The sequence below is a fragment of the Pristis pectinata genome, chromosome 16, assembly GCF_009764475.1.
Source record: "Pristis pectinata isolate sPriPec2 chromosome 16, sPriPec2.1.pri, whole genome shotgun sequence".
Lineage (NCBI taxonomy): Eukaryota > Metazoa > Chordata > Chondrichthyes > Rhinopristiformes > Pristidae > Pristis > Pristis pectinata.
The window spans coordinates 39,673,829-39,686,361 of record NC_067420.1 but is presented as its reverse complement, the minus strand read 5'-3'; the positions used below and the strand labels follow the sequence as shown (position 1 = coordinate 39,686,361).

The 12,533-nt window shown below is 45.4% G+C and overlaps 1 protein-coding gene across 1 annotated transcript in view; it reads right to left on the bottom strand.

Annotated features, from left to right (window-relative positions):
* Positions 1-332: 332 nt before the first annotated feature.
* The window catches only part of LOC127579051 (transcriptional repressor scratch 2-like), a 32,345-nt gene continuing 20,144 nt past the window's right edge, over positions 333-12,533 (bottom strand). The window contains exon 2 of the mRNA XM_052031683.1: positions 333-1,048. Within this exon, the coding sequence (XP_051887643.1) occupies positions 333-1,048 (716 nt within the window). The remainder of the gene's footprint in view (positions 1,049-12,533) is intronic.

Sequence of the window (12,533 nt, the reverse complement as noted above, 5' to 3'; positions counted from 1 at the left end):
TTTATGTGTGTGTGTGCTTTACAGTCACAATTGCCCTTTTCATTCCTTTTTAGTCCTTGTTTAATGAAAGGGCAGAAGTCTTGCTTGTATCCGCTTCATGCCTTCAGCTTTACAAGCTGAACTGTCCGAGGTTTTTGTTAATCATAGACAAAGATCCAGCATCGTTTTATTTTGTCCCTACAGTAATCTCAAGAAGTATTGCTTTGAGGTGGAGAAAGGTGTTTTTTTAAAATTTTTTTCACTGTTTTTTTTGCATTTTGTTCCGCCCGCACCCTACACCCCCCCCCCCTCTCCTCCCCTCCTCCCCTCAACACACACACCACACTGGGGGCTCAGGAATCTCCCTCCTGCGATCCCTTGAAACAGGCAGACTCGTAGTGCTTGTTCAGGTAGGACTTGAGGGCGAATGTCTTGTTGCAGCGCTTGCAGCGGAAATGCTTGAAGGCTGAATGCGTCTGCATGTGAGCCCGCAGGTTGGAGCGGTCGGCGAACGCCTTGCCGCAGTGGGCGCAGCCGAAGGGTTTCTCCCCCGTGTGGGACCGGACGTGTCCCTGCAGCAGCCAGGGGCGGCTGAAGGCTTTGCCGCAGGTCTCGCACTTGTGCTTGAGGTCGTGGGTCAGGACGTGCATGGCCAGGGCGGGCATGGAGACGTAGACCTTGGAGCAGGTGGGGCACTTGCGGGCCAGCTTGCTGTCCAGGCTGCGGTGGGTCTGCTTGTGCCGGCTGAGGTTGGACGAGGTGGCGTAGGTCTTGCCGCACTCGCTGCAGGTGTGGCGCTGGGCGCGCTCCCGCGGCGCGCTCTCGGGCCGCTTCCTCGACCGGCCGTCCGTGATGAAGAAGGCGTCCATGCTGTAGCCCTCGCTGACCGCCGCCTCCCCGCTGAAGTAGCCGGTGGTGAGCCCCGACTGCGGGCTGTCGGGCTCCAGCCCCTCGGGGTCTCCATACACCTCGTTGACTTTGGTATAGACAGGGTCGGGGGTCCCGAGACCACTCTGCCTCTCCGCTCCGCTCTCGTACACTGATGGGCTGATATAACTGTGGATGTACCCTAGAGATAGAGGGGGAAGAGGGACAGTTATACTCTGGAGGCTGGGGGGGGGGGGCGCGTGGGGGAGGGAGACCTGATGGAAGTTCATAGATTTATACAGCATGGAAACAGACCCTTCAGCCCAACTGGTCCAAGATGTCCCATCCAAGCTAGTCCTATTTGCCAGCGTTTGGCGCATAACCTTGTAAGATCTCTTTATTAGTCACATGTACATCAAAACACGTAGTGTTCTGGGGGCAGCCTGCAAGGGTCGCCACGCTTCTGGCGCCAACGTAGCATGTCCACAACTTCCTATCCTGTAGGTCTTTGGAATCACAAGATCACAAGATAAGGGAGCAGAAGCAGGCCATTCGGCCCATCGAGTCTGCTCCAAGGAAAAGGGAAAAAGAAATGGGGTGGGAAAAAAAGAGAGAGAAAAAAAAAACTATTCTAATCCCATTTGCCAGCCTTATCCCCATATCCCTTGATACCCTGACTATTTAGATATCTGTCTATCTCCTCCTTGAATACCCCCACTGATCTGGCCTCACAATGTGGGAGGAAACCGGAGCACCCGGAGGAAACCCAATGCAGACACGGGGAGAACGTACAAACTCCTTACAGACAGTGGATGGAATTGAACCCGGCTCGCTGGCGCTGTAAAGCATTACGCTAACCACTACACGACCGTGCCTGCCGTTTCCAATCCATGTATCTGTCCAACTGTCTTTGAAAAGTTGTTATTGTACCTGCCTCCACCACTTCCTCTGGCAGCTCATTCCATACATGCCACCCTTTGTGTCAAAAAGTTGCCCCTCAAGTTCCTATTAAGTCTTTCCCCTCTCACCTTAAACCTATGCCCTCTAGTTCTTGATTCCCCAACAAAAGACTTGAGTGCATTCAGCTTATCTATGCCCCTCATGATTTTATACACCTCTATAAGATCACTTCTCAGTCTCCAACACTTCAAGTAATAAAGTCCTAGCCTGTCCAATCTCTCCCTATAACTCAGTCTGCCAAGTCCTGGCCACATCCTTGTAGATCCTTTCTGCACTCGTATGGTATTGGTTTATTATTGTCACTTGTACTGAGGTACTGTTACGGACTAGGTGAATGTTCCTTTAAGATAGAGCATAGTGGTGTGTGTGTGTGTGTGTGTGTGTGTATGTGGTGTGCTTACGTCAACAGAAGATAAAGGACATAATGACGTTGTTGAAGAAGTCATCGAAGTCAGTCAGAGGAGAGAGAGAGAGAGAGACACCAGCCTGCTAGTTTTCTCTATCGATGGATGAGAAACAATAACTGTGTCTGTCACTATAATCCACGTATGGAAATTGGAAGTAATCCGGTGGAGTTCACTTTGTTGCTGACCTGTAGAGGGAAACAGGTATTTGTCTGGACGACCACGATTCGGATGCTTTTCGGGGTGAGGAGGTCACTACCGAGTAAACACTGAGGTGTCGTTTGGGTTCCATCGTGGAACATTTGGATTTCGTAATTACTCTCTATGTTCTCTCTACATCTACGTCTTATTTTCAGACAACGGTGGTTGTTGAAGAAGCCTTTGCTCATGTTTCACCTTATGGCTTGCGGAACAGAACTTTAAGAACCATTCCTGGACTTGGAGTTTGGGACTTTGCCACACACGCACGACAAGTTTAGTTTTTGGGGTTAATGTTCAAGGTTTAACATTTTTACTTCTAACATTCTAACATTTTTACTTTTATTTTTCTTATTATCATAAGTAGTTATTAATAAAGTAGTTTTTAACACTGAATTATGACTCAGTGTTTCTTTTGCTGCTGGTTCATGACAGTATAGTGAAAAACGTGTCTTTCATAACGTTCGTACAGATCAATTCATTACACAGTGCATTGAGGTAGTGCAGGGTAAAAACAATAACAGAATACAGAGTAGTGTCATGGCTACAGGGAAGTCCAGTGCAGGTAGACAATAAGGTGCAAGGTCATAACAAGGTAGATTGTGAGGTCAAGAGTACATCTCATTGTATACATTTATAAAATTATGAGAGACATAGATAGGGTAGACAGTCATAATCCTTTTCCCAGGGTAGGAATGTCAAATACTAGAGGACATGCATTTAAGGTGAGAGGGGGAAGGTTCAAAGAAGATGTGTGGGGCAAATTTTGTTTTTAACACAGTGGTGGGTGTCTGGAACGGGCCAGGGTTTTTGTGAGCAACACACCCAAAATGCCGGAGGAACTCAGCAGGTCAGGCAGCATCTATGGAGGGAAATGAACAGTCGACATTTCAGGCCAAGACCCTTGTTAGATGCTGTGTGTGTGTGTGTGTGTGTGTGTGTGTGTGTGTGTGTTGCTCCAGATTTCCAGCATCCCTGGGAGTCTTTCAAAGAGGCCAATGAGTCGACAGGCCATAGTGTGGAAAAGTGTAGAGGATCTGACTGAATTCACATTTCAAGATGCATGTTTGAAGGGGTTTGTTACTTTATCAACACAGTCAGGAGAAAGTTATATAACACCGGTTGGCATCACCTGTGTAAATCAGGCTATACGTTGTTTTATAACAGTAGCAGAGTTACCAATGAAGAGTGACAGGGGAGTGATGGGCTGGTGGTGATGGGCCATCTCTGGTAGACACCATCTCTGGAGACAAAGGGATGCTTGACATTCTGGGTCGAGACTCTGCATCAGGACCCATGTGTGATTCCTGATGTAGGGCCTCGACCTGAAAAATCAACCATCCTTTTGCCTCCACAGGTGCTGCTCGACCTGCTGAGCTCCTCCAGCATCTTGTTTGTTGCTTCAGATTCCAGCATCTACAATCTCTTGTGTCTCCATCTGAAGAAAGAGAAGCAGTTAACATATCCGGTCCAAGACCCTTCATCCGAACAGGGAAAGACAGAAAAGCAAGTTAATTTTCAGTCACAGGGAAGGTGGGGGAGAGAGATGGATAGAAAATATCTCCAACAGGGTAAGACCAAATGAGTTAACGATGCGGTTAGTGTAGTGGTTTGGATCGGATGTTGCTTCTATGTTTGTGTTATGTGTCAATAATAGGCATGTGCATCAGGCCAGACTATACTAATAGTATAAGAAGAAACTGCGCCAAAATAATTACAGGCAGAAATAGCCAGTTCTGATACAGACAGAAAGAGTGTGTCACTTAATGTTGGAGAATTCCTACACTGGGTCTGGAAGGCTGCACGGTGCTCAGATGGATGATGAGGTGCTGCTCCTCAGGGTCAAAGTGAGAGAGGAGGATGGAGAATTAAAGTGGTCGAATACATAAAGCAGGCTGGCTGTGCACTCTGATTCTGCACCATTCCTACCTTGCCCCAGGTCCTACTTACCGCCAGCCCTTCACTCAGTAACCTACAATGGCAGCAGCTCAGTTTTAAAGTTCTCACTATTGACTTCCACACTCTCGTCCTTCCAGACTATGTAATCGACTCCCACCTCCAAGGCTTCCCCACTCCCTCCTTTCCAACCTCTCGATCATCCTCAAGATTATGAGGGGCATAGATATTGTAGACAGTAGGAAACTTTTCCCAGTTACAGAGGTCTAAAATTAGGGGGCATAGGTTTAGGATAATGGGTAAGAGGTTCGGAGGGGATCCGAGGAGCAACTGCAGTTGGGGTTTGGAACGCACTGTCTGAGGGGGTGGTGGAGACAGAGACTCTCTCAACATTTTTAAGTCGTATTAAGGCAAGCACTTGAATCACCAAGGCATAGGAAGCTATGGACCAAGTGCCGGTAAACAGGATTATTATTGATAGGTACTTGCTGGTTTGCACGGTGGGTCGAAGTGCCTGTGTCTGTGCTGTATGACTCTGTGAACTGCTCCATTACTGGGGACTGTGCCCACAGTTACCAAGACCCAAGCTCTGGAATTCCCCCCCCTCAACATTTTAAGATGCTCATTCAAACTTGCTTCTTTGACCAAGCCTTTGCACATCTGCCATAATAACTTCTTGTGTGGTTCACCATCGATTTTTGTCTGATAACTCTCTTGTGCTTTGTGATGTTTTGCTTCTTTAAAGGTGCTATAGAAATGGATAATCTTGTTATTGTTGTAGATGTTAAAGGCAGGTAGGTTGCTGGATTCTAACTGCTATGAAAGAGGGTATTATGCCCATTGTGTGTGTGCCTGTCATTGAGTGATAGAGACATAGAGAGATAGAGCACAGAGAAAGGCCCTTCAGCCCATCAACTCTGTGCCAACCACCCATTTATACTAATCCTATATTAATCCCTTTTTTTTAAATTCTCCCTACATTTTCGTCATCTTACCCCAGATTCTACCACTCATCTACACACTAGGGGCAACTTACAGTGGCTGATTAACTGTTCTTACGTAGAAGGAAACTGGAGCACCCAGAGGAAACCCACGCAGTCACAGGGAGAACGTGCAAACTCCACACAGACTGTAGCAAAGGTCAGGATTGAACCTGGGTCTCTGGCACTGTGAGACAGTGGCTCTGCTAGCTTTGAGTGAGTCTCCCATTTGCCCTAATTTTCCTGATTCTTTCCTGGTTTGGAAGTTTCTCTGGAGTCACACCTTAGTGGTAGATTCCTGCCTCTGAATCACATTCATGGTACAGATTTAAAAAGTATGACAATCTGGTAGTTTTGCAGTCACTTTCCTAATCCAAGGTTTAATTCCTTGAGTTTATATCCCCGAGTTACAATGGTGGGATTTGAACGCAGGATGTTAGTCCAGGTAAAGTCACTTTTATACATGATTTCTACATGAAGAAGAGTACTAAATGGATAGTTTCTCAGCTATTTTTTAATTCTTGCTCGGGAATGACTATGAGTGACTGTGTCAGGATTTGCAAGACCAAATCCAATATAAGAGAAGCAGTTTACACCAGAGCACTGCATTGGGCTGATAACGAATGAAGGCTCAATGTACTTTACCCTGTTAATCAATGGGGCAGACTGTTAATTCACCAGCAGCCTGTGGCGTATTGCCTGTTTAGACCAGTTTAGTCTCCTTTTCTGGGACATAGTTACAGGTGCAGTCACAATATGTGATGTTGAAAACGAACATCAAAAAGAGAGGACGAGGATGTGCTTTGGAATATATTTAACACCCAGTCTCATCCACAGTCAATCACAACCCAACCTAAGCCAGAGAGCTTATCATTTTTCCCACTGCTAAATGCCAACTGCCAATGTCCAAAGATCTAAAGGTCAATGTTTAAGAGGCCTTTAGGAGACGCAAGAGACTGCAGATGCTGGAATCTGGAGCAACAAACAATCTGCTGGAGCAACTCAGCGGGTCGAGCAGCGTCCGTGGAGGGGAAAGGAATTGTCAATGTTTCAGGACTGATGCAGGGCTTTTCCCCCAGTGATATTGTTTGACCTGCTGACTTCCTCCAGCAGATGTTTTGTTGTTTAAAAGATATTACGGCAGGCATTTAAACCGGCAGGGAATGGAGGGATATAAACTATGTGCAGGCAGACCGGGTTAGTTTAAATTGGCATCATGGTCAAGTCAAGTCTATTCTCATGTGCACAAGTACAGCGAGGTACAGGTACAATGAAAAACTTGCAGCAGCATCACAGGCACGTCGGTACAGACATCTCACAGAATATAAATTATACATAAAATTATACCATACAGTGAAAAAAAGACAGTGCAAAAGCAAAAAGACTGCAAAAGCATGTTCCTATGCTGCACTATGTTCTATGCTCTTCCAACCAAACATTGCTGTAAAAATAACAATGAGACTGTTTGAGAATGAAACAACAAATGTTCATAAAGCACAGAGAACATGGGCAGTAATAACCAAGCAAACCATCCTGACCTGGACAAAGTACTAAACCAGGCTTACCAGAAACTTAACATTTAATCAGAAAACACACCCAACCTAAACCAATACTGCCAGTCGGTCCTCTTGGGCTCAAATTGGTTTGCCAAGCTCTAACTCACACGTGCCTTATACTGCATCCGAACCTGCAGGAAGATCCTGCGTCTGGTTACACTGGCAATACTGTAGCAGGGGTGCATTGAACACCACTTCCTAAACTTTAGTTCCATTGATTTCAGTAAGACCAAATTTCAAAAACACTTCCTTACACAAACATTAAACATGGGGCTTGAATTTTTTCTGGCTCTGACTGTTAAAAACTGAAAAAAAAATCCCCAAAGGCCTAATTAGAAGAGTAATATTTTTTCTACTGGTAAAATGTTATGGTGGCAATAAGTACCAACAATCTAAAATTTATACTTTTATTTATCTTGCTTTCAAAACACCATATATTTGTGGCAAATACTGGTCAGAGGCATGATGGTGGTGATCTGGTAGATGGTGGTAAGTTTTAATAAGGTAATAAGTCTTTGAATGTACATGAATTATTATTTATTAATAACTTGGTTACACTTTAAAACGTTGAAGCACCTCTTTTTCAATAACCCAATAAAAGCTGAGAAAACACCTGGCCCCTAAGTAAATTAAAAATATAAATTCAAGCCCTAATTATTGCTTTAGTGCATGGAGAATGGATTTGTACCATACTGTCCAATATTTCAGGTAAGGCGTTAATGTGTTTTGTACACAGGAAGGCTTGATTCATGCTCCACAATATCATATTCCTCAATATACCACAGCAATTGGTCTGCAGTGAATTGCCTTCAGGTGCAGTGATTGCTGTTAGGTAGAGTAATCTGTGAAAGTAGCAGACAAACACACCTCACAACCTTGTTATTAATATCTCACAGTGTGATTTCAAGTCCTTAGACTCTATTTAGCGAACTATTAATGCAGAACCTGCAATACTTCTGGCATCGGGATTAATTATTTTTATTTTTAGCTCGCATGCTGTGTCAAGCTGTGCATTCCTTCCATTCCTGTTCTGCAGTACTGCTGTTCAGGTATCTGATGGGGAAATGCTGTCAATCTGACGCTCCGTGCTACCAGCAATGTGAACTCTAATCCCACCACAGTGGTTAAAGGATTTAAATAATTTTAAAAGATGTAGGCATCAGTAAAACTAGATAAAGCTATTGTATTGTAAAAGTACGTGTTATGTTCTCTCTCTATCGCTGGGACTGTTTTGCTCTTCCTCATTCTCTCAGTTCCTTCTCTCTGCTTTTGTCCTCTCCGCTGTATCTCTCCATTCCATCTCTCTCACTCTCTCTTTCTACCTTTTCCTTCCCTCGTCTCTCACTGCCTCCAGGTTCTTGAAGTGATTTGAAAAACCCTAACACTACCTTGGACACTCCCTGTCTCTCTCTGCTCTCTCTCTCTGTTCTCTGTCTCTCTCTCTCTCTCTCTCCTCTGCCTTTCTCTCTCTCCTCTGCCTGTGTGTGTCTCCCTCTCTCTTTGTCTCTCCTCTATCTTTCTCTCTCCTCTCTCTCCCTCTGTTTATTTCTCTCTTTGTCTCTCTCTATGTCTCTCTCTCTTTCTCTCTCCCTCTATCTCTTTCTCTCTCTCTATCTCTCCTCTCTCTTTCTCTCTCTCTCTGTCTCTCCTCTCTCTCTCCGTTTCTTTCTATCTCTATCTTTCTCTCTATCTTTCTCTCTCCTCTCCTCTCTCCCCCTCTCTTTTTCTTTCTCTCTCACACTCTCTCTCTCTAGTAATGTTATGTTTGTTTTGTTGTGTAAGTCATGTACAATTTGTGCTAATTTAAATTTATGTGTACTTATGTTTGTCATGTGTATAATGTGCTGTGCTGCTGCTGCAGAAAGCTAATTTTCATGATACCCTGTGTCTGCCAATGATAATAAACTTAAACTTGAAACTCTCTCTGACCCTATCACTCTCTTTTTGTTCCTGTCCCCTCTTCTCCTTTCTCTTTGTCTCAGAGCTGTGAACAAGGGGACATGATCACAGTTACCCCCAGTAATAATTTTAAAAAACTAACAGAAGAAAGATACAGTACTTAGATATATCAAAAAAATAAGGCAAGGGAAGAAACAATTATCAGTAAGAACCCCAGAAATGTGCATGAATAGAAGTGCTTCGAAATGCATCCTGTAGGTAGCTGGACAAGTAGATAAATGGAGACACAAGAGTCTGCAGATGCTGGAATCGGAAGCAAAAAACAAACTGCTGGAGGAACTCAGCGGGTCGGGCAGCATCTGTAGAGGCAAAAGGATGGTCGACGTTTTGAGTCAGGACCCTGCATCAGGACTGAGAGTGTAGAGGGGAGATAGCCAGTATAAAGCGGTGAGGGGTGAGACAGGGGCTGGCAGGTGATAGGTGGAACCAGAAGGAGTGGCAGACGATGGGCAGATCGAGGGAGCACACACAATCTGTCCGCAACAGCTATCTTGCTCTTCTGGTTGCGTCTCACTTCAACTCCCCTACCCATTCCCACACCGACCTGTCTGTCCTTGACCGTCTCCACTGCCCTGGTGAGGCTGAACACAAACTAGAAGAACAGCACCTCAGTTCCACATGGGTAGCCTATAGCCCAACAGTATGAGCATTGAATTTTCCCATTTCAGGTAACCCTCACTCCCTGTGTTCCTTTCCCACTCCTACCAATCCACCTGGGTTCTCTCTCCTTTTGTTCACCTTTTCCATTTCTATCTGCTCATCGCCCACACACCTATCTGCCTGGGTCTCTTCTCCCTGTCCCCTCCCCCATCCGGTTCCACCTGCTCATCATCCCTTCCTTATCTGGTTCCACTTATCACCTTCCAGGCTCTGTCTCCACCTTCCCCCTCCCGTCCCACCACCTGGGTCCATCTGCCCATGTTTTTCCCCTGTTTCTTATCCATTCCCACCTATTGCCCACTAGCCCCTCTCTCTTATCTTCCCCCCTTTCCCTTCCCCCACCTGGTTCCATCCGCCATCTCACCGGATTCCACCTATCAGCCCCTTTCTCACCCCTCCTTCTCACCTCTCTGTATGACTGTCTTCCCTCCACACTTCGAGTCACGGCCCCAGACATCGACTATCCCTATGCCTTCAGACAAGTAGGTAAGGTAGATAACCATTAAGGATAGTTATTTTATATTTGTATAGAATATGAAAGCAGGGATGACAACAATCACCAATTAAGCCACAGCTGGAGTGCGTGAGCAGTTCTGGTCTCCAAATCATTAGAAGGACATGATAGTACCAGAGAAAGTACGGTGGAGATTTGGGGGGTGTTGCCAGTGCAACGTATTGGCTAAGGTGGAGTTATTTCCTTTAGTACAGAAGTATATAACATTAGGAGAGGCATAGAGAAGGTGAACAAGAAGGACCTGCCTTTCTTAGTAGAGAGATCAGCAATGAGAGACCATGGATTCGAGGATCGAGAATCAATAATACTGGAAGTCATCAACTGTGCATGCAATGTCTTGGAAAGAGAATCAGAATTTCAGGTCAACGATCTTTCATTAAAACCTTTCAACAGTTCTGAAGTAAATTAATTGACCTGAAATGTTAACTCTGTTTTCCCCCCTACAGATGCTGCCTGATGTGCTGAACATTTTTAGTTTTCTTTTAAGATTTCCAATAACTGCATGTAGATTTAAGAGAATTGGGGAGTTGAAGGAAATATTTTTCACCCAAAGTGCAATGGGTGCCTAAAAGTATGGTGGAGACTGAAATCCTTATCACATTTGAGGAAGTACTTTAATGAATACTTGATGTTCCACAACACACAAGGTTCTGGATCAAGAGCTTGCAGTGGGTTTTGATCTCATTGGTTCTACCAGAGAATTGTAGCGCATTTATGACAGAGGAAGAGGAGGCTGTTCAGCCCATCATACCTATACTGGTTGAAAGAGAACTACCCAAACTAGTCCCACCTGTTGTGGTCTCCTAAGCTGTAAGTTGCAGGTCCTTCACAGGAGCTATTTTCAAACAAAAACCATGTTGGAGACATTAGATCAGGTGATGAAAAGCCTGGTGAAAGAGAAAGGTTGAAAGGAGTCGGCTTAAGTGTGAAAATGGAGGCAAAGAGTGGTGGAAAGGTCCAGCAAAAGATGGATATCACAGCCACCAGAGATAGGTCAAAGAGATGGGAGAAGCACAAATGACAGAAACACTGGAACAGAGTCAGGGGGTGGGGGGCATGATTGAGAGATGGGAGTGCAGGGTGAAATAACTGGGGAACTGATGGCTGGTAAGGACAAGCAGTGACTAATGTCCAAGTTGGGGGATTTTAATCAAAACATTAATGGGCCATGTAATTCAGTGAAAGGCATGCATGTGATAGTTGTGGCAAGAAGAATTTGTGGATTTTACAATGCTGTGTAGAATTTCTCAGACTTTGATGGGTGTTCCTGTGTCTCCTTCTATTAATGATGTCCCTGTTAAATCCCTTGGGGTGTCTTAGTACATTAATGCTAGTAGATGCTTTATTTATGGACTGATGTTCAGGAAAAGGTTTTCTCATCCCTGGCCTGTGCACTTTGATGAAGCAGAGGATTCAAATGGATTTCAAATGAAGTGCTTCGAGAGGTTGGTTATGACTAGAATTAACTCCTGCCTGAGCAAGGACCTGGACACACTGCAATTCGCCTACCGCCACAACAGGTCTACAGCAGACACATTCTCACTGGCTGTGCACTCTGGAGCACCTAGACAACTGCAAAACATATGTCAGGCTGCTGTTTATCGATTACAGCTCGGCGTTCCAACACTATTATCCCCTCAGTACTAATCACCAATACCTGGGCCTCTATACCTCCTTCTGCAACAGGATCCTCGACTTTCTTAAAGGGAGACCACAGTCAGTGCGGATCAGTAATAACACCTCCTCCTCGCTGACAATCAACACAGGCGCACCTCAAAGATGCGTGCTTAGCCCACTGCTCTACTTTCTTTACACTCATGACTGAGTAGCTAAGCACAGCTCAGAAGCCATCTATAACTTTGCTGATGACACAACTATTGTTGGTAGAATCTTGGATGGTGGTGAGGAGGCGTACAGGAGTGAGATAGATCGGCTGGTTGAGTGGTGTCGCAACAACAACCTCACACTCAACGTCAGCAAGAGCAAGGAATTGATTGTGGACTTCAGGAAGGGAAGTCAAGAGAACACACACCAGTCCTCAATGAGGGGTCAGCAGTGGAAAGAGTGAGCAGCTTCAAGTTCCTGGGTGTCAACATCTCAGAGGATCTATCCTTGGCCCAACACATTGATGCAATCACGTAGAAGGCACGCCAGCTGTTCTACTTCATTAGGAATTTGAGGAGATTTGGTACGTCACCAAAGACTCTTGCAAATTTCTATAGATGTATGGTGGAGAGCATTCTGACTGGTTGCATCACCGCCTGGTATGGAGGCTCCAATGCACAGGATCACAAGAGGCTGCACAGAGTTATAGATTCAACCAGCTCCATCACGGGCACAACCCTCCCCACCATCGAGAACATCTTCAGGAGGCGGTGCCTCAAGAAGGCGGCATCCATCACTAAGAACCCTCACCGCCCGGGACATGCCCTCTTCATGTTACTACCATTGGGGAGGAGGTACAGGAGCCTGAAGACGCACACTCAACGATTCAGGAACAGCTTTTTCCCCTCCGCCATCAGATTTTTGAACGGTCTGGGAACACTACCTCATTATTCCT